General features: G+C 38.7%; 1 protein-coding gene across 8 annotated transcripts in view; it reads left to right on the top strand.

Moving 5' to 3' along the window:
• The window catches only part of OCRL (OCRL inositol polyphosphate-5-phosphatase), a 59,123-nt gene that overhangs the window by 32,225 nt on the left and 4,416 nt on the right, over window positions 1-22,482 (top strand). For 6 of the 8 annotated variants that reach the window (XM_016943764.3, XM_016943763.4, XM_063804402.1 and 3 more), the window contains 8 exons: window positions 450-561; window positions 1,932-2,041; window positions 3,622-3,757; window positions 9,492-9,602; window positions 10,249-10,414; window positions 10,671-10,906; window positions 18,681-18,704; window positions 21,337-21,453. In XM_016943764.3, coding sequence (XP_016799253.1) covers window positions 450-561; window positions 1,932-2,041; window positions 3,622-3,757; window positions 9,492-9,602; window positions 10,249-10,414; window positions 10,671-10,906; window positions 18,681-18,704; window positions 21,337-21,453 — 1,012 coding nt within the window. The remainder of the gene's footprint in view (window positions 1-449; window positions 562-1,931; window positions 2,042-3,621; window positions 3,758-9,491; window positions 9,603-10,248; window positions 10,415-10,670; window positions 10,907-18,680; window positions 18,705-21,336; window positions 21,454-22,482) is intronic. The other 2 variants (XM_063804403.1, XM_063804400.1) reach the window with 1 other exon arrangement.

Below are 22,482 nucleotides of genomic sequence, written 5' to 3' on the forward strand. Positions count from 1 at the left end.
GTGGGTCCTGCCTCGGAGAGCTGTCACTCAGACCATGCAGACTTCAGTGGAGAACCTGCAGGACTTCAGGACTCTGAGAGGCAGAAAACGTTCAGATTCTCTTCCCCTAAAGACCTGGCTAGCAGCCAGGCAAAATTTTGAAGCTTGTCCAGCAAATAAACTGCATGCTTCTCAGTCCATTAACTCCTTGGCTTCTAAATCCCATACGTAATATTTCCCAGTTTCATTCTTCATGTATAGAGTCCTCTTCTCCTACCTATTTTGTAATCCATTGTCTCTCTCAGGTGTTGATAGTAGTTGCCCTCAAAGGATTAGTTACAACTTTAAACCCCTTGTGAGATAGTGGTGAGTGAGCCCTTATCAATAATTACCCATTTTTCTTCTCTCCATCCTTCTCTGTTTTTTTATGCTAATCGCTACTTCTGTTCATACATTTTTTTGATCCTTAGGGTTGTCATTTGGTTGGGAGATTTGAATTATAGACTTTGCATGCCTGATGCCAATGAGGTGAAAAGTCTTATTAATAAGAAAGACCTTCAGAGACTCTTGAAATTCGACCAGGTAAGTAAAGTTTCATTTTATAGGAACTTTCCTAGATGGGAGATGAGATTGTTAGAGTTATGGGAGGTATATCTTACTCTAGGGAGTGATGGAAACGTCTTACTGTCTTGTGAAAACAGTGTGACTAGTGATGCATTGACTACATACAAGATTTGTAGTGCTTTTATTAAGTGCTTGGATGGGAGGAGGGAAGATAACATTAGTGATAAAAAGTAAATACAACATTTATTCAAAACGTCTTTATCATTAAGAGATTTCAGAGATTTGTCTAAATGAGTTGGTGAATGGGTGGGGTTAATTGGAGAACACTTCCTGGAGGAAGTGGGCCTTCAGCTATGTTGATGTGGTTTGGCAGATGGAACAGTGAAAACTGTTCTATGATTACTTGGCAAACTGAGGAACAGCTTGGAGGTAAAAGAGGGAGGCCCTGTGAGGGGAACTGGGAAGTACAGAAAAGAAGTTTGTCTGGGATCAACAGCATAGGCTATGGGCTCATGGGAACTAGATGATAAGTTGAAGCTAGCTGGTATTTAAAACCTGCAGAAAAAGCATTGAGTTGGTAACATTTACATAAAACCTGATATTCAAGAACCTGGTTTCCATATATTTGAAGCAGTAAATTTGCCTCAGAACCTGGCATGTGACTTGAATTTTTACTTCAACATATGGATACTGGCTGCTAAAAGTGAATGCTTCTTATTGAGGGAGGAAAATGTTTTGACTTCATTCGAATAATCTTTAAATCGTTATGAGAGCCTTTTCAACCTTCAGACGTAGCCAACATTCAGGTGATTTGCAGCAGAATGGTTTTTGTAGTGAGCCATTCTTGTCTATGTCTACCTTCACATTGTGGTTGGCTGACAAATTTCTTTGCTTTTTCTTTATTCTGCCTCCAAAAGGGGTACATTTAGGATAAATTCTGAGTCTTATATAACTCTGGTAAAATATTTGAGTGAGGATCTTTCAAAACAATTTGAAACTATTCGCTGAATTTGGTTTGCGGAATTATTCATTCAACATTTGTGTGCTTTTTCTTTAAATTAAAATTGTGCTGGGTGGTTTCTGCCCAGCTCCAAGGAACTTACAATTATTCAGATTTCATTTTTCCATTTTACCCTCTGCCACTATTAGCAATAAAAGAATAGTGATGTGCTAATAACAAGCATCCTATCTGAGGGTGAGTTTAGATGCTGTGGGAATGCTGAGATTTAATTCATAAGGTATAGAAATTTCATTTATGTACTCTCACTACAGTTGTAAAGGTTGTGGAACTAGATACTTTGAAATGGGAACAGTGGCTTATCAACCTGATTATCTCTTATATTAAGATAGTGTTATCCTGCTTATTTGATGCTTCTTTCTATCTGTAGCTAAATATTCAGCGCACACAGAAAAAAGCTTTTGTTGACTTCAATGAAGGGGAAATCAAGTTCATCCCCACTTATAAGTATGACTCTAAAACAGACCGGTGGGATTCCAGGTAAAGTAATAAGAACCTTCTCACAGAAAAGGTTAAGGCTTGATCTTATTTCTGACCCTCCATATTGGTAAGGGGCTAGGAATTTTTTAGGCCATGCCATAAGCAGATATATAAACCTAATGGCTCAGTGCCTCAGTGCTATTATAGAACAATAAGAGTGTTTCATTTATCTATACTCAAAGGTGAGCCTATCTTAGGGAAGTTATTACTTATATGTCAAGATTGTTGAAGTTTTATGGGCTACCTACAGTGCCTTATTTCTCTCACCTCAGCAAACTTGCTTAAATTTTTGCCTTCCTGATTTTGCCTTTGTTTCTTACCTATTACCTGTTCTGGCTATTTTTTTTCCCAAACTACTCAGCTATTTAATTCAGGATACCAGAAGGCAAAAACGAAGCCATGAAGGGTTCTTCTAGCACCAGTAGCTCTCAATCCTTAAAAGACTTTAGAATCCCTTAGAGAACTTCAAAAAATACTGATGCTTGGACCTAATATCTGCCACAGCTGGAGAACACTGAGAACCACTGTTTAGTAGACCCTTTTGATTTCCTAATCATCCTAGTAAAGTGCCCCCAGTAAGTTCTTAGTGAGTATTTGTCCTCTACCTACTATCTCTTTCTTTTCTTTTCCTTTCCTTTTTTCTTTTTCTTTTCTTCTTTTTCTTTCTGTTTCTCCTAGCTGGCTGAGCACAGAAACTTGAAAGAGAAAGAATCCCCACGCATGTTCAGCTGTTTTGAACTCTGAGAGTACTGGCATGGGTGGGGAGTCGATATTCCTATGCTCCTAGGTAACTGGCCAGCAAATGAAGTGACACTGTTAGATCTTGTACACTTTGCCATGTTTGTTTCACTCACCTGACTTTAGAGTCAGCTGCAGAGCTACTGATGAGAAATATCTGTGTCACCTTCTGGATCAGGTGTACAAGGTGTTGCTTGTTTTAATAGAATGATGAATAGGTTCTTTTTCCCTACCCTTGGTATTCTGTGGACTGACATTTGCTCAGACTTGCATGGTTTGATTTTATTTCGTCTCTATTAGAAGAAGCTAGACTTGTCCATAAATGTCTGGTTTAAAGGAGAAATCAATACTGTTATTCCTCTCCAAAGATTAAGCCCAGTCTAGGAAGAGAAGATTGGAGTTTTAGACTTGATTAGTTATCTTATCTGTTGTGAAGTGTTGTTGATGCTCATAGAGTAAAGGAAAAGGAAGTGTTCAAAATATAATCCAAATCTTCTGAGGGTATTTTAAGAACGTGCTATTTTCTCCTGTGGTGACATTGTTGAAGATGTACTCCCAATCTTAACAGAACCATTCATTCATTAGATAACTATTCGTTGAGCACCTACTTTGCACCAGATACCATGCTAGGTTCTAGGAGTTCAGTGGCAAACAAGCAAATACAATCCCTTCACAGAGCTTGCAAAATAGTAGGGAGGATGACAGGGGTTGTTAGGGAAGGAGAAGTACACGGTTCTTTGGGAGCATGTAACAAGAGAGCCTAACCCTGATCTAAACCAGTGTGGTAGGTATTATATTCTTGTGTGATATGTTCTCTTTATAACTCGTTTCTTTACTTACAGTGGGAAATGCCGGGTTCCAGCCTGGTGTGACCGAATTCTTTGGAGAGGAACAAATGTTAATCAGCTTAATTATCGGAGTCACATGGAACTGAAAACCAGCGACCACAAGCCTGTTAGCGCCCTCTTCCATATTGGGGTAAACACTTGTTTGTACATTCATTTATTTGTGTGTTAAGTATCAATTACTAGAGGATTATTTAGACTCAGAACAGATCAGTAATTCAGCAAGCCATAAATGTTCCATAACCAAATAACCATTTGCAGCATTGAGAGGTTAGTGCCCCAACCCTCCCAAATGCTGTCCGTATAGCTCTTAATGCTCCAGGCCTTTTAGTGACACAGATGTTTCTCATGCTACATAGTGGTTAGGTGGTAACTTGAGCTTCCTAAAGTAGGTATGCATAATGAAGAGTTAAAAGCTAAGTTTTATCAGATAGTAAAGAAGGGAAACACCAGGAGGGAGATTCTGGGTGGAAGGGTAGAGACAGCAGGAGCAAAGGCACAGACTGATCAGAATACAGCCAACTCTGTATATTGTCTTAAGGGATATAGTGTCATCCCTACACTTATTTTTTCTTATTTTTTTTTTTTTTTGAGACGGAGTCTTGCCCTATCCTCCGGGCTGGAGTGCAGTGGTGTGATCTTGGCTCACTGCAACCTCCTCTTCCCGGGTTCAAGCGATTCCCCTGCCTCAGTCTCCCAGAGTGCTGGGATTACAGGCGTGAGCCACCGTGCCCAGCCAATTTTTTTTAACTCTGTTCTATCCTGGGCTGCATTAATGGCCAGTTATTTAATTTTCTGTCTGTATTGTGAGTAAAGTTTTTTTCCCATTGTATTTTTAAACTGTGTGTTATTGGTATGTAGGTCATATCTTGTAATCATGCTGATTTAATTTGTTACAGCCAGTACATTTAGGTTATTTCTTGTGGATTTTTCAGATCTACAGCCCTATAATCTGTCAGAATGTATATAGTGCAGTGCTTAGTAGAATGGACTTTGTAGTAGACTTCTGGGATTTGCATCCGAGTTCAACCACTTTCTAACTGTGTAACCATGGACAATTTATGTAACATATTTATGCCTCAGTTTCCTCCTCTATTAAGCGTGGGTAATATTGGTACATACTCGTGAAGATTAATGAGTTCGGACATGTGAAGAGCATAATGGGATAGGTTTCTTTCCTCTGTGTGTGTGTTGATTTAGGGGGCTTCTGAGATAGATATCACCAACCTGTTTTATCCTGCTCCTGTTTTAAGGAAGAAAGACTTTGGGGCTTTTCATTTAAGATCAGAATTAGTTATTGGTCTTAGAATAGATTTTAAATTTTATCAAGACAATCATGACTTTACTTTTGTCCATTTTGAAATTTTAAAATCATAATCATCAATAATAGTAACTGTTCCTCAGATAGCAGCTAGTGGCTGTGTGGCAGGGACTATGTGAGGCAATTTGCACACATCTCATTTACTCCTCACAACAACGCTTTGAGTTAAATACAGCTGATCCTTCAAGAACATGGGTTTGAACTACACAGATCCACTTATACCCAGATCTTTTCAACCAAATGCAGATGGAAAATACAGTATTCACAGGATGTGAAACCCACGTATAAGGAGGGCCAACTGTGGGACTTGAGTATGTGTGAATTTGATTATACACAGGCCATGCCAGAACCAATCCCCCACAGATCTCAAGGGACAACTGTATTTCCCATTTAACAGATGAGCAGATGGAGAACAGCAAGTTGAAATAACTTATTTAAGAGCATTCAACTAGGAGGAGAGCTGAGATTCCAACCTTAAGTTGGCTTAACTCCCAACTCTGTGCTCTTTCTACTACCCCACAATACCTCTATAATTCTATAGAACTTGATGAAATATACCTTTAGATAACTTCTTTTAGCCCATCTAATTTCTAGTTTGTACTTGCAGGCTGCCCCTTTTTCTTCATTTGAATTCTCTTAATCCATTTTGAGAGGATATCTTTCCTCAAACACTAACCTCTTTGGTTAGATCAGGTATGCCTGGCTTTTTTGTTTGTATTTCTTTTCAAAACCTTCAGATTTTTTTGTTTGTTTGTTTGTTTTGTTTTTTGTTTTTTTGTTTTGTTTTTTTTTTTTTGAGACAGAGTCTCGCTCTGTCACCCAGGTTGGAGTGCAGTGGCACGATCTTGGCTCACTGCAAGCTCCGCCTCCTGGGTTCACGCCATTCTCTTGCCTCAGCCTCCCGCCCAGCTAATTTTTTGTATTTTTAGTAGAGACGGGGTTTCACCATGTTAGCCAGGATGATCTCGATCTCCTGACCTTGTGATCCACCCGCCTCAGCCTCCCAAAGTGCTGAGATTACAGGCATGAGCCACCGCTCGCAGCCAACCTTGGGATGCTTTTAATACTCCATACACATTAATGCAGAGCTTCTAGTGGGATATTTACATTTTTTTTCAGGCTTCCTGTGTATTTATGTATATCTTTAATAAAGATATGCCTTTTGAGTTTTTAATGATTTTTAAATTATACAGCAATGACAAGTGCTTTTAAAAAAATTAAAAGGAAATTTAAGCAGAATTGACAGATAAGGCAGAAGTTCTTCAATCCCTGTTCTGTCTCCTACTCCCAACTTTGCCTAAACCCCCATTCCCCAGCCAGGCCACTACCCTTAGGAGTTTATATCTTTCTAGACCAGTGCTGTCCAATAGAGCTTTCTGTGATGATGGAAATGTCCTGTATCTGTGCCGTCCAGTCCAGTGGCTTCTAGCAGCAGGGGGCTATTGAGTACTTGAAGTGTGGCTAGTGCAACTGAGAACTGAACTTTTAATTTAATTTAATTTAAAGTAATTTAAATTCAAATTCCCTATGTGGCTAGTCACTATTGTACTGGACAGTGCAGTTCTAGACCTTTGTATATGCTTTTTTGTTCACTCATAGACAAAATACTGATTTGTGTGTGTCTCTATATCATAAACGGTCTTATATGTATGTGTTGGTCTGCAACTTGATTTTTTTTTTTAACTCAGCAGTGTGTCTTGGAGAACCTCCCATCTTATTACATAAAGACCTAGCTCATTGTACTTTTTTTCAAATTCCTAATTTTGTCAGTAATTTCCTTTACTAAAATGGATGTGTCAGGTTGTGAAATTCTTTGGGGTTCCCCCCCTCCTCATTATCTTTGATTTGCCATTAAGTGCTGTGATCATGATAACCCGCTGAGAAAAAGTTTGATTTTATTGAGTAATCACCCCATGTTTTGGATTCTTGGGCATGCTATGATTAGAGGCTTTAAAAACCACACTATATTTTCACCACCATTGGCACCAATGACTGTTAACAAAGGAGCCAAGTGCACCGTGGCCAATTAATTTCAGAAGACTTTCTGTGGGCTGGCTGAGATAGAGCTAGGATAGGGTTCCAACCCTGCACTTGGTACTGTGATCTGTTGCATTGGTTCTCAGACTTCAGTGGATGTAAGAATTGCTTAGAGAGCTTTTAAAAAAGTGTGGATGCATGTGTCCTCACCCCTAGAGGCTGTGATTAGTAGACCCAGGCAGCTGTGCTTTTAAGACATACTCAAGTTGATTCTGTCACATATCTAGTATATTGGAAAGAGTCTTAAACTAGTCCAGATGTCACCTTTGGTATTAACTGTAGCAGTGAGCAAGTTTGTTGATTGTTTTGTATCTTAATGTTCTCAACTATCGGAACAAAAATATTCCTTGCTTTGGTAGCCTTCCAGGTTGTGAAAATAAAAAGACATGTGCAAAATACTTTTGGAAATTAAAAGTTGCAAAGTTTTGTAAAAGTATAAAATTCATCTTAAACTAATGCTATAGTATGGACCCTGGTGATGGTAAAGTGATTGTTTGATCCTCTGTTCTCTAAGAGTTACAGTTCAAATATGTGAAAAACTTCCCCAGTCTGAGATACTTGACTCAGCTTTGATGTTCTTATTTTCAACATTTTAAAAAATTTTTATTTCACTTCAAGTTGTGGGATACAAGTGCAGAACGTATAGGCTTGTTACATAGGTATGTGTGCCATGTTGGTTTGCTGCACCTATCAACCCATCATCTAGGTTTTAAGCCCCACGTGCATTAGCTATTTAACCTTAATGCTCTCCTTCCCCTTGCCCCACTACCCCGAGTGGCCTGGTGTGTGTTGTTCCCCTCCCTGTGTCCATGTGTTCTCATTCTTCAACTCCCACCTGTAAGTGAGAATATGCGGTGCTTGGTTTTCTGTTCCTGTGTTAGTTTGCTAAGGATGATGGCTTCCAGCTTCATCCATGTCCCTGCAAAGGACATGATTATTTTTTGAGGTGGAGTCTTGCTCTGTTGCCCAGGCTGGAGTGCAGTGGTGCAATCTTGGCTCACTTCAACCTCCGCCTCCCGGGCTCAAGGGATTCTCCTGCCTCAGCCTCCCAAGTGACTGGGATTACAGGCACCCACCACCATGCCTGGCTAATTTTTTTTTGTACTTTTAGTAGAGACAGAGTTTCACTGTGTTGGCTGGGGTGGTTTCGAACTCCTGACCTCTAGTGATCCTCCTGCCTCGGCCTCCCACAGTGCTAGGATTACAGGTGTGAGCCACTGTGCCCAGCCTGATCTCATTCCTTTTTATGGCTGTATAGTATTCCATGGTGTATATTTACCACATTTTCTTTATCAAGTCTTATTATTAATGGGCATTTGGGTTGGTTCCATGTCTTTGCTATTGTAAGTAGTGCTGCAGTAAATATATGTGTGCATGTGTCTTTATAGTAGAATGATTTATATTCTTTTGGGTATATACCCAGTAATGGGATTGCTGGGTCAAATGGTATTTCTGGTTCTAGATCCTTGAGGAATCGCCACACTGTCTTCCACAATGGTTGAACTAATTTACACTCCTACCAACAGTGTAAAAGCGTTCCTACTTCTCCACAGCCTCACCAGCATCTGTTTCCACACCTTTTTAGAACCTTTGCTGCATGTATCAATTTTTTTTGACATGAATTTTTGTGAAATTTCCTAGTCTAAAAAAGAAACCGATATCTCAAGTTAAAATCTGTTAGTTATGTTAATTTTGGCATTGGTTTGTATGAAGTTTTAATATTTAAAAAAACACAGCTATATCAGGAAGCTGAAAGTGCTGTGTCAGGTGGAAAATTTTTTTATCAGTGGAGATGTGTTTATACGTTGTCATGGTTTTACTCTAGTCTAGGACATTTTGTTTCAGCCATTTTCTAAAATGGCTGTAGGTTCCATTTATTAATATATCTCTGCTATTATGTAATCTGAGCAGTGATATTATACTTCTTGGTATTGTACATAGAATCTAATAGAGTTAAAAGCTTTTTAATAATATTTGCTGCCACCTCACCAAGTTATGATTGTTAGAAACAGTAATTGCTGTGTTTTGACACTGTCATTTTGTACAGTGCAAGCAATCATTTTTACCACAATTATCACATTTTTTCCACTACCAAATAACTTAACAATGAAGCAAGAAAATATTCTTCCCAAATATTTATTATTGCCAAGCTTCTTAACGTAGGGGTTTAACTTTTACAGGACGTTAGCCAATTAATCTTACCTTTACCTTAAAGCGTGTGCTTCTATAATGCTTTGTTCAATTTATGTTTGCTTTAGTGACCTTAAAAATTGTTAGAGACTCTTGGAGGTATAAAAGTTGAGAACACGTAAAACTAAAGCAAGGATCTGTTTTCTTTCAGGTGAAAGTTGTGGATGAAGCAAGATATAGAGAGTGTTTGAGGTTGTTGTTTGCACCACAGTTTATTTTAAATAGTTACTGTAATGACCAGTTTTAAATTGTTAGATAGTCTCCAAGGGAGATGAGCTAGAAGGGTATAAGACTGAAAAGAGGATACATTTTCTTTCAGGTGAAGGTTGTGGATGAACGAAGGTACCGGAAAGTCTTTGAAGATAGTGTACGCATCATGGACAGAATGGAAAATGACTTCCTTCCTTCCTTAGAACTCAGCAGGAGGGAGGTGAGCAAAAATACATGATCTCCCTGTCTACTGCTCACAGTGGTTAGCACAGAAGAAACTGCTACTTAGAAAAGGCTACATAGCAACGTGGTTAAGCCCATGTCGCTGGAGTCAGACTGCCTCCATTCCAATTGTAGCACGGCTGTTTAGTAGATGTATGACCTCAGGCAAGTATCTTACCCGCTCAGAGCCGCAGTTTCCTTTCCTGGATTAAGGGGTAGTTGTAAGGATTACATGAGTTAATACATGCGAAGCTCTCAGAACAGCACCCGGCACATAGTAAGCCCTCCGCTGTTAGATGCTCTTATTTAATATTTCAGAGTTGCTAGTTAATTTATATCTCAGAAACCAGGACTTGGTCACAGGATGAATACTCTGAACCAAGGTTGGGTTACCCTCTTAGGATCCTAGGAATGATCAGAGTAGCCTGGAGAAGTAGCAAGAGCCACCTAACTCCTTCTCTGCTGGTGTGAGTATAATAATACATGCAAGTGGATGTTGTGAAGTTGGTTCAGTTGGTGAATGTCTATGGCATTTGCACACCTGCTTAACAATTACCTTACTCCTCATATCCTCTATGGAATAATCCAACTGACTTACTTCCCCTACTAGTGATGCATGTTTGTGTCTGTCTGTTATTCCCCAGTTTGTGTTTGAAAATGTGAAGTTTCGGCAACTACAAAAGGAGAAGTTCCAGATCAGCAACAATGGACAGGTTCCCTGCCATTTTTCTTTCATCCCTAAACTTAATGACAGCCAGTACTGCAAGCCATGGCTTCGGGCTGAACCTTTTGAGGGCTACTTGGAGCCAAGTGAGTTTTCCCTTTACCATTGTCTCTGCTGGTGATGTCCTCATGACTCCCATCCCCTTGGTTTAACTTTCTGTTTTCTAACCACATGTCTCTTACCTTTACTGTCATATTGGTGATACCTCTGGTGTGAGTCCTGTCTCTTCCCCCTCATTGCTTAATGATTTTTTTAGAGGACACTTTTCTGTTGGTTCTTATACTCTTTTTGCTTTCCCACTGGAGGTTTTCCTATTACCATGTATCATCTCTTACATTTCAGATGAGACAGTGGACATTTCTCTTGATGTGTATGTCAGCAAAGACTCTGTAACCATCCTGAACTCGGGAGAAGATAAGATTGAAGATATTCTCGTCCTTCACCTGGATCGAGGCAAAGATTACTTCTTGACTATCAGTGGAAATTACCTCCCAAGTTGTTTTGGCACATCCTTAGAGGCTCTGTGCCGTATGAAAAGACCAATCCGAGAAGTTCCTGTTACCAAACTCATAGACTTGGTAAGAACTGTCCCAAGACATAAACCTCTTTTACATTTAATTTTCACAATACTTAAGTGACGTCCTCATTATCTTTGTGCTTTCTGTCTTCTTTTGGCCACGGGGGATGTCAAATGATAAAGAAGAATGTTACTTTAGCACTGTTTTGATTAGATTAAGCCTAAGGGGAAAGAGGGGGGACTAATCTGCAGTTGGCTCTTGTTGTGAATACAATACATAATACTAAGCTCACCAAATAAGATTAAAGACTCCCCTCTCAAAGATATAATGCTTGTTTGTTAAGCTCTTCATACTCTCAAGTCACTTTTGTATAAATTAGCATGTACGTGAGGTATGCTAAGTGGGGCAGGCAGAATTATCCTCATTTGAGCATATGAGAAAACTGAGGCACAGAGACATTGACGTGCCCAAAGTCAAATACCATCAGTTAGTAACAAATCTAGCACCCAGATTTCCTGGCTCCCAGTTTAGTATTCCTCACTAATACCACATTATATCTAATCAGAGTAAAACTTTGCTGTTTATGGAAGCATAGAACTATCCTGGAACCCTGGAGTACCTGAATCAGAATCCCTGGGGGTGCTTATTACAGGTACCCTCACTTCTGGCAATGGAATCAGAATCTCAGGATATGGAGCCTACAGATCTGCATTTTATCCGCATTCCAGATGCTTATAATGTACATTGAAATTTGATACTTATTTAATGTGATGTGCTTAAGAAAGAAAAGGAGGTTGATTTTCCCACCTCTCCCCCAAGCCAAGCTATAATATTAATGTTTTTATGAAGGAAGTACTTACTATCTTCAGTAACATAAGTTGATTTAGTAATAAAGTTCATTGTATTAAGAAATTTCCTTCTAAATGAAAATATTGTTGGATTGTATGCAGAATCTCTTTGGGCTACAAAAGTATATTCTTGGTTTTTTTACCAAAGAAAATTAGGTGAGGTGACAGCATACGTTATCCTTACCATTAGTATTCACATGGATCCTTTAGGCCTAGCCAGAGCGAGTGATTGTATCTAGCAGGGAGGTCTAGACCAGCGGGCAGGCTGCTGGCTTGTCTGAGTCCGATCTGTTCTGTTGCCATGGAATTGTTTTAGCTGTGACTCAGATAGCAGATTAAAACACTGAGTCCAGCCCCGGCATTCTTTCTTGGAATTATACTTATTTCCCCAGAGCCCTCATGACTGAGTATATTACCTCTGTTTGAGAGAGAACCATTTTCTTCAGAAATTCATATCCTACCGTTCTGCTGTTTTTCATGATAATTGCTTTTCTCCTAACATTATATTTCTGTCTTTTAGATTTTAGTATTTCACCTTTTAGAATACATTTTGGATGATGAAGTTGTTTTTCTTATTTCTCCTACCCCCTTTCCTTCATCTCAGACATTATTTCCCAGCTTTCTTTGTTTCAGCTTTTTATTATGAAAAATGTCAAATGTGCAGAAAAATGGAAAGAACAGTATAACACACCCCCACATGCCTTCTGTACATGTATACACACAGATGTTTTTTGCTGTGTCATGTAAAATTAAGTGGTAATATGTCACTTCACCACTGAACACTTCAGCCTGCATCTCTTAACAAAAAGGGCACACTTAAGCACAATACCATTATTATATATAAGAAAACTAACAGTAATCCATAGTATCATTTAACATTCGGTCCATATTCAGATTTCTTCAGTTGTCCCAAGAATTTCTGTTATACCTTTTTTTAAACCAAAATCCAATCTGGGTTCATATAGTATTTGGTGAGGTCTCTGAAGTCTCTATTGGAGTAGTACAGTTCCTACTTTCTTTAGTGACATTGACTTTTTTAAGAGTCCAGTACAAATGTCCAGTCAAGGGTCAACCATTTCCTAAATTTTTCTGGTTGTTTCCTTCTTGTTTTTTTTTTTTTTAAACTTACCCCATTTATACTCTCTCCTTCCACCTTCATGTAAACAGGAACCTACCCTTATTTTTAGTCAGAGTCAGTGAAGATATTAGAATATCTTTGCCATTAATATGAAAAACTGCAAAGCCATTAATATGAAAAACTGCAGTTTTTCATATTCTGGGATTGGCCAGAAGAGGCTCAACCAGCATAAAGTTTTTATTTTATGTAAAGTATACTATCAGGTAATTTTACCATGTTTGCCCATGAACAGAAAGGAACCAAAATCATTAGAGGAATGAATGGCTCTTTGGGAAGCCTTCTTCCTTCTTTTTGTGCACAAGTGATTGAGGGTTAAAATAATAGAACCCTGATCATTTTTAATTACAGAATTTCTGAGTTTTTATTAAATTGTATGTGTGTGGTCATCATTTTTCTTTTAAAGCTTTTATTTTGTAGGATTTAGGGTTCTGATTCTTTTCACAGTCTGTTGCATTTCAGTGTTATTAAATTCCTGTATCTCATTGATGAGGAAATTATCTATACAGGTTGATTATCCATTATCCAAAATGCTTGGGACCAAAAGTGTTTCAGATTTCAATCTTTTTCAGATTTTCAAATATATGCATTATATACTTACCAGTTCAGCTTCCCTAATCTGGAAATCGGAAATCTGAAATGCTTCAATGAGCATTTCCTTTGATCATCATGACAGTAGTCAAAAAGTTTCGAGTTTTGGAGCATTTTGGATTTCTGGATTGGGAATACTCAACCTGCATTACTGTGGAGCAGTAAACAAGAAATCTAAAAACAATTAGTATCCCATCTTTAATACCTTCTCACTCTGTTGTGACTTGATTTTGACCTTCTGAAATGATTCCTCAGGTATAGTATTCATGTTTTTTTTCCCCAAGACCCAATATCGTATTTCAAATCTCATGAGATGATGCTGTTAATAATGGTACCTGCCCTCTGTTGTATTATTTGCTCTAAAATTTTGGTAAAGCCAGAAACGAGTTCAATGTATGTGTTGTCTCTCTATGTACTGTTTTAGAAAGATCCTTATGCCACAACATCTTCCCACCAAATGCAGAATGAAATAACTGACATAATTATTTTTCATCCTTCCAGCCCTTTTCATAATAGTGACTTTGCCACTCCTAGAATAGTTGAGATTAGCACAAGTGGGAAACGGATGAAAATCTACCATTTGTAATCATCTTTATTGTTTTTCAGAATTAAGATAGATTTTTCTGTTATATTAACTAGAATATTAAGTAGCAAATAATCCTCAATATTGATTCATTACACACTGGATACAAAGTATTATGGAGTTTATGTGAGTTCCCATAATTTAGTGGTGATGAAAGTATATTTGCACATAAAATATGGCTAAACTTTAAGTCATGGTTAATAGGGAGTTTGGTTAAAGATAATCTGAACATTAACCACCTTTACTGGCTAATGTCTGGTGTGCTTGGTAAGTCAGTATTTTGGAAAGTCGTTTAAAGTGACTGCTATCAAGGTTGTAGTTTGTATTAACAATAGGTTCCTTTCCTATGTTGTTTATTCAAGCCCTTATATGCTATAAAAGCTTATTGACTGACCAGCTAATCCCTATAGAAATCAGAATCAGCCTGTTTTCATTTTAATGAATATTTGATACATGTAACATTAACATGACTGAGAAATAAGTTTAGCACATAAGAATAAAGTGAACTAGGAAGGTGATTTGGAGTTAGTTATAGAAGTATTTTCAGTCAAGTCCAAGTACTTAAGAAACAATATAGTGGGTGAGCAGGCTCTTCCAGGCTTAAAGGACATCTTGAATAAAGGGTAGAAGGTGAAAGTGAAAAGACCATGTATGAAAAACTGTAAGATTTCCCTGGGACAAGTGAAGATCAAGGATAAGAATGTATGAAGCTGGTTAGGGAGAATGGGGCAGGTGGTAAAGAGTCTTGAAGTCAATAGATAAGTTTATGCATGAGCCAGAGGGTATCTAGAACCATCAGAAGGGTTTGCTGATTAGTATGAGGTTGCAAATTGATATAGTTGGAAGAACGTTCTGGTGTTACTTGTAGAATGGACTAATTGAAAGGAGACAAGACTTGAACTTGCCAGATGTGGCTAAGTTGTAAATACGGAGATGAAAAAAGTTGAGGGATGGGTAGAGAAACTGTATTTGCTTGGGGACATATCTGTTGGGAGAACAATATCAAAAGTTTGAAATAACAGGAATAACTTGTTAATTTGTCCGTAGTGTTTTTTTCACTATGTTTTTACTTTGTCTTACTAATCTAACCATCCATTTCTTACTCTGTTAAGTATATGGCTTGTATTTCTTCTCTATTTCATATGAACTAATCCTTTTTAGAACTTCATTTTCCATTCAGTTTTCGGCTATTTATTTATTTATTTTTGAGATGGAGTCTTACCCTGTCGGCCAGGCTGTAGTGCAGTGGCACAATCTTGGCTCACTGCAACCTCCATCTCCCAGTTCAAGTGACTCTCCTGCCTCAGCCTCCCGAGTAGCTGGGACTACAGGCGTGCGCCACCACGCCTGGCTAATTTTTGCCTTTTTAGTAGAGATGGGGTTTTACTGTGTTGGCCAGGCTGGTCTTGAACACCTGACCTCAGGTGATCCACCCGCCTCGGCTTCCCAAGGTGCTGGGATTACAGGCATGAGCCACCGTGCCCGGCTATGCTTTTTATTTTTAAATTTGCATCTTCCACCTCTAATTGACTCTTTTATTTTAGCTGCATTTACCACGGGGAACAGTCTTCTGAGGGTGAATGTTGGGGTAAAGAATGATTTGCATTGCATTTGCTATGTGCCAGTGTTGTCCCACTGGGGAAATCCTGAACTAAGTTCTCTTTTTAAATGTAATCCATATATAGCCTTTTGCAGAGAATGGGCATCTCTGCTCTTTAAAATTGGTTGAACTAAGTGATTCATAGTAGAAACCTTAGGATTATTATAGGAATAAGCTGTTTACTAATAAAGGTTAAGTGATGCTTCTGTTTTCAAAATTGAGACCAAGGTTGAATTCAATGTAATTTCTATGTTGTTTCTTTGTGCCTGTACCTAGAGAAGTAAATCTCTTGTCCCTCCATCAGTATTTAATCAAAGTCCTCTTGATTCTTCTTTCAGAATTTTCTCTTGTATTCATTCATTTGTAAGTGTATGTATATACCTTTTATTATATATATATACCCTTTAATATATATACTTAGAAATTATATATATATATATATATACACACACCTATGTGTGTGTGTGTGTTTGTGTGTGTATGAAATTTTCCATTATTAAGATGTTTACCTTCTTCTGCTTGACCTACCTCGGTAGCCTTTGAATGATCCCTTTGTCTTTCTGTCTGTCTGTCTCTCTCTCTCTCTCTCTCTCTCTCTCTCTCTCTCTCTCTCTGTCTCTGCCCTTCATTTTTTCCTATTCAGGGCTGTCTGATCTTTCTGTACTACTGCTTTGGGGCCTATCACTTCCTTGCTTAAAGGTAGTCAGTGGCTTCCCCATGCCTGCTGAATACAATCCAAATGCCTTAATCTGTCATGCAAGGTCCTCCTAAGTCTGACTTCAACATACCTTTTCAGATTTATTTCACACTATTTTTATTGGCATTCTCCATGCCCCCCACAAACAGATGACTAACTTCTTCCTAATATCAATTGGTGATTTACTGTCTCTGTGCCTTTTGTTTATTTCTGCCTCTTCCACTTGTAATATTCTCTCCCCATCTCTACCCTTTAAAATTCTGTGAGTCTTTTAAAGGGCTAGCAATGATTTATTGAGAACTCGTATTCATGAATTATAACAATACCAGTCTGTAAACTCTGGAACTCCTCACCCCAACTCAGTTGCAAATCAGAGTCAGGGACAAACCAGGTCTTTCTCCTTTATCCTCATTTCTCATTGCCTTCCCCTGCAAAGGCATTTTAGCACAATGCCTTGTACTGGAGGATGGCTGCTGCTTAAAGAAAACTTTTTTGAGAGCCTGGTTCGACAGGTTAGTATACAAAATCTCTGTCTAGTTTTATTCATATCATGTATTAGATATTCATGGGAGGAAAAATATAAAATGTGTCAGATAGATTCTTCATTTGATAACAAGTCCTAAATTTTACAAGAGGTTCTAGTCTAAAATTGTATCAGATGTTGGGCACTCAAAATCAACTTGACATTAAAAGGTATCGTAATTATAGTACTATAAATATGTACCTTATAAAGACTATTCTAATTGCTTTATTTCATGTGATATTTAAGAGTCTAGATAAACCCACAAAAGCATGTTTAATTCGTGAAGTATCTACCAATATTAAAACGCCTAATCCCCATGGATAACAGTAGTGTGGGAGGAATGCATTCAGTATTACCACTAGGAATGCCAGGGAGCACATACTTTTCTTCCTCCCTCTCCACTCCCAGCTCCTGTGCATCTCAGACAGTAAGATTGGGATTTCTCCTTTTACCTAGCAGAACTAAGACATGTAATTTAGACTTGAGTGCTTAGTGGTCCATAGTCAGATTCGAAACAATCCAGGTTGGGAGTCACTGGGGAGGTATGAGGAACTTTGAGGAACCCAGACTTTCTGCTGGCATACTGCCCCATCACCCATTGGTTTTAGGCTGCTTCAAGGTAAATATTACTATCCCTATTTTAGAGATGAAGAAACTGAGGCTCTATGAAGTTTGGTAACTTGTGTGAGGGCTATACAAAATTGCCAAGAGGTGGAACGAAGATTTGTACCCAAGCCTGTCCAACACCAGTGCCTATACTCTTTCCATTAACCACGCTGTCTTTTAAGTGGGGTTTCTCACTGTCCTTAGCCTGTTATGGAGAATACATTCTCACAGTTTTCCTCTACCTCTCTGTCCAGGAAGCAGTCACATTGTCCTTTTTGAATTGTCTAACGGAACATAGTGATAATGACTGTGGAGTTGGTCAGACCTGGGATCCAATCCTGATTCAGCCACTTACTACCTAATAGTGAGTGTGGCCTTGGGCAAATAATTTAAGCTTTCAGAGCCTCAGTTTCTTCATCTGTAAAATGGGAATAATATCTACTTTGCACATGTGTACAGATTAAATGACTGTATATAAGCACTTTGCACAGTTCCTGATACATGACAGATGCTCCCTAAGTGGTGGTGGTAGTTATCATGGCTGCTATTATTATTGGATTGTAATAACAGCATAAAAGATAGGAAGATTAAAAAGATACCTTCTTACCTATCCCCTGCCTCTCTTTTTTTCTCTTATGCCCAATAGGAAAATAAAAATGGGATAATGATGGATCTTCTGATCCGCAAAGGTCTGAAATGAAATTCATTTATAGTTCAGAAGGACCTTCAAATCTGGGCACTCTGGGGGCCTTTGAGGAGGGGATTGGGTACGAGGAGATAGAAAGGAATCTGGGATGCTGCTTAGGAGACTGGCTGGGGTGAGGAGAATGAAAATGGAAAGTAGAGTGGTTTACCATCTCCTTCCAGATGGCCACTGTTGGGCCCACAGCCATATTCTTTCATTGAGGTATATACCTCTATGCACCTGCCTCCAAGCAGCAGACAGGAAGAGACATCAGGGGCATTTGGCTGGGTCAGTTGGCAGATGCCAAAGGGCACTGAAGTCTAGAACTGCACATATTTCTTGAGTGATATTCTCAAACTGCACAAAAATTTAAAATGTATAGTAAACTTTGTGTATGAAAAATGTATTTCATTTTCAACAATCATTATTTGAAGAATTCAAAGCTGTTTAAAGCATGTATATCTGGTAAGATAGTGAGTTCTAATACTGATCTGTTTCTAATTCTGTAAATTAATTCTAATCATATTCTGTCTGTCAATGACTTTCTTTTCCTGCTCTGCTCTCAGGAAGAAGACAGCTTCCTAGAAAAGGTAATGCAATCCATTGGTGGTTATGAGAGTTTCCCTGTGCTTGATTAACACTTAACTGTGGTCCCTGGAATTTGTCCCTAGGCTTTCCCATATCAGAGACCTCTGACTTGGTGAGACTCCCCTAAAGTCCTGCCGGCTGTCCTTAAGTGTGTTTGAAGTACAGGAAAGATATTTACTGTAGCAGTCAAGTCATTGAGACTCAGTACATAAAAACAGTAGGACTCAAGGTTCTAGATTTGTATTTTTGAAATGAGAAGTAACTACAGAGCTGTCTTGATGTATCTGAATGCTCATGAATTGGAGGGGGGTACCAGTTAGCTGTCCTCCATTTCCAATGACAATAAAACCTGAAGAAGTAGCTTTCTGTTGCATTAAAAATGATTTGAGGTTAATGATCATAGCAATTAATTTCAGAAAAAAATACACAGATATGATCAAGAAATAGAGCATAGAATAGAACCGTGGACCTGAACAAGATCATAAAAGATCATCTGGTTCAGGCCTCTACCTTCAGACAGGGTAAGGTATTTTCTCCATTCTAATAGATGAGACAACCAAGGCCCAGAAAGGTTGAAAAACTTGCTGAAGTCATACACCGTACCCACTTGGTGGAATTTAATGCCTTTTGATGATGGGGATGGTATACTGTTTTCATGCTTTAGTTATTAACACTAAGTAAGGTTACAGAGTGTGGGCTTATCAGGCGCTGAATGTGTCTTGTTGAAAGAAGACAAAGTACTTTGGTTTTCCTTTGAAAATTAGAGTTCAGGATAATTTGTGAAATTATTCAAGTATTTTCTGTGTATGATCTTTCTCTAGACTTTGGAGACACAACTGTGGCATTCCATATTATCATACAGAAATTTGAAAATGAATAGTGGATGGTGTATATAATCTACTGACATTTTATTAACCTTTTTAAACCACCAAGGTTTGAGACAGCTGTGCTTCCTAGCTCTTCCCTGTTAAGAGCAGTCCATGTTCTGTCTTTTTATCTTAGACAGTGCCTTGTGTTGCCTTAGTACAGGAAAAGCTCCAGTTGGATGTCAGACTTTTAAAAAAGTACATGAATCAGTGCTGCATAATTTCTATATGGCAAGTTTGGAGGCATCTGCTAAAGAATCAGTACACGTGCTGCATTTGGTCCAGAGAGTTAGCAGAGTGCATGATGGACAGTGTTTTGTCTCAAATACCATGTGGATGCTTGGATTTGATATTTGTAACTGGAAAGAAGTAAATGGATGAGCCATTGATAGACATTCTGGCAACTATTAGGAACATGAATATCAAGTGATAGAATCCCAGGGAAAGAAAGGAAGCAAACTGAATGTGGGGAAAAAAAAGAAAGATTTTAAATGGTAACCAACTGTCACACTCCCTTCTCTTTCTTATTCCCTTAGAAAGGCACAGCAGCTTTTAAAGGTCATCAGTGCTTGTTAAAGAACACAATGTTAAGAAGAGACCTCAGCTCGGCTGTAGTGTATGTGGTCTCTGTCAAAGTAGTGACATGCTCCTTTTTTTTTTCTTTTAAAGCTACGTGACTGGGGGTTGTGGATGGAATTCACAAGTTGCACAATGTTAGGCAAGAATTTCTTAGTTAAACATACAGAATATATATGACCTCAAGCTAGAGGCGGGGGAGGGAGGAGGATGCAAAAAAATTGGTCATGGTTCTCTCCACTGGGATTTTTATGAAGGGTGCCTTCAGGTGCCTTTACTATTTCAAACATTTTTTCATGTAATTTATATTTGATTACATGAACCTAAGATAACCGAGTTTATTTCCTAGCCATTTCCAATTCACATATAGTGATTGATTTGATTTATGTCACTTCTGGGTTTTTCTCTTACAAAATTCTTTCAGAAGAATATAACAGATAGTAGAAAGATAGATGAAAGGAGTAAAAGCCCCTAGAAATCTTGGCTGAGCTATTCCTAGAAACTGTAACTTCTGGACTCAGACCTTAAACTTTTCGTGGTATTTCTGCCTCTTGGTTAGCTGTATTCAGTTTACTATTTTTGGACCTTAAGGCTTACGAGTTTTAGCACCTTAAGATTAGAACTTCCATCAAGCCTGAAGTATTTACATATGTGGGTCTAATGTTGTGGAGAGTTGTCTTTAATTCCTGAAAACCAAAGAAGCTCATTTAAATCAACATTGAAAACAAACAACAGTATCTGTGGTAAGACCTGAAGGAAGAGTAAGTTAGAAATAAACAAAAACCTAAGTGTAGACCCTGATCTCTCAAACTACTGTATTGACAATTGTAATTTAATAGTCCCCAAGTCACCAGTGCTGTATGGACTCCACTGTGACTGTATCACCGGAGCACTGGTTCTCAGTGTCACCTTTGAAAGGATTTAAACACAAGGCATCCACGTAATAAACATCATAAACGCAAATGAAATGCAGAACAATTAAGTGAAGCATTTAGGAAAGGACATCCTTTAACTATGGGACTCGCTATCAAGTGCCTTCTGACCAGGGGTGTCCCCAGTGAGAAGAAATGGAAAATCTTAAGAGATGAAGATCACATTTTACCTGCATGACCAGAATTTGAAGGACTTTAAGTTATACACCAAAGTCTTTATTCTGAGACCCCTTTGATTCTCATACTTTTCCATCTATTAGGAGAAATCCCTTCTGCAAATGGTTCCTTTGGATGAAGGTGCCAGTGAGAGACCCCTTCAGGTTCCCAAGGAGATCTGGCTTCTAGTAGATCACCTATTCAAATACGCCTGTCACCAGGTAAGTGAGAGTAGACCTTCCCTACAACTTTGGAAGGTGTGTAACTACTATAGGAAATCACAACACCTCACGTCAGCATAGCGCTTTTAACTTTCCCAAGCTACCTGCACACAGTGGCACTGTCAGATCGACTGGGTGGGTGGAAGTGTCCTAGTCACAGATGTCACAGCTGAAGCATGTAAAGGTAAGTTATTTACTAAGACCAAGGCCTAAGTGTAGTCGTGGCAGAGCCAGGACCAAATTAAGAGCACCTGTCTCCTGGCTACCCTCTCATTTTCCCTGGACAGCTGCACACCTGAGTCTATAATGCCTACTTTGGCTATGAGTCATGTAGGCATTAGAGATTGTAAAATCCAAAGCAGATTTTAAACCCATTTTTTAACTTGGTCCTAATTTTTCTTTTAAATCCTATCTAAAATGCCAGCCTACCTCATTCGCCCCCAAAAGAGATATTTCTTGGGACTAAATTGAAAGGTAATGTTCTCTTACCTACTGACGAATAATGTAACTTGAAAGCAAGGTTTAGTATGAGCATGCGATTTCCTCCTTCCCCAGCGTTCAGTAGTACTAGCATTTGAATGTGGTTATTCTGTTTGGACTCTGCCTTCTGCTGCTTGTCAAGAGGCTACAAGTAGGCCAGGCATGGTGGCTCATGCCTGTAATCCCAGCATTTTGGGAGGCAGAGACGGGCGCATTGCTTGAGCTCAGGAGTTTGAGACCAGCCTGGGCAACACGGTGAAACCCCATCTCTATAAAAAAAAATTTTTAAAGGAGGCTAGAATTAGAACACCTGGTTTCCTGCTCTAGCCATCTAGTCCCCTGCCTTATTAGGTACAGGCTAAAACATTTGAAAAGATCATTTTCCTATTTGAAATAACATTTCACATGGATTAGAGAAATGCTAAAGGAAAAATGTGTTATTTTCACACCTCCATTTGTAATTATTAACACACATACCACCCTTCCCTTTTGCTTCCTGCTGCTCTTCTGATCCTTGGGTAATCATCATAACCTCAGGAGTGATTATCT

The sequence above is a fragment of the Pan troglodytes genome, chromosome X, assembly GCF_028858775.2.
Source record: "Pan troglodytes isolate AG18354 chromosome X, NHGRI_mPanTro3-v2.0_pri, whole genome shotgun sequence".
In the NCBI taxonomy this organism is placed as follows: Eukaryota; Metazoa; Chordata; class Mammalia; order Primates; family Hominidae; genus Pan; species Pan troglodytes.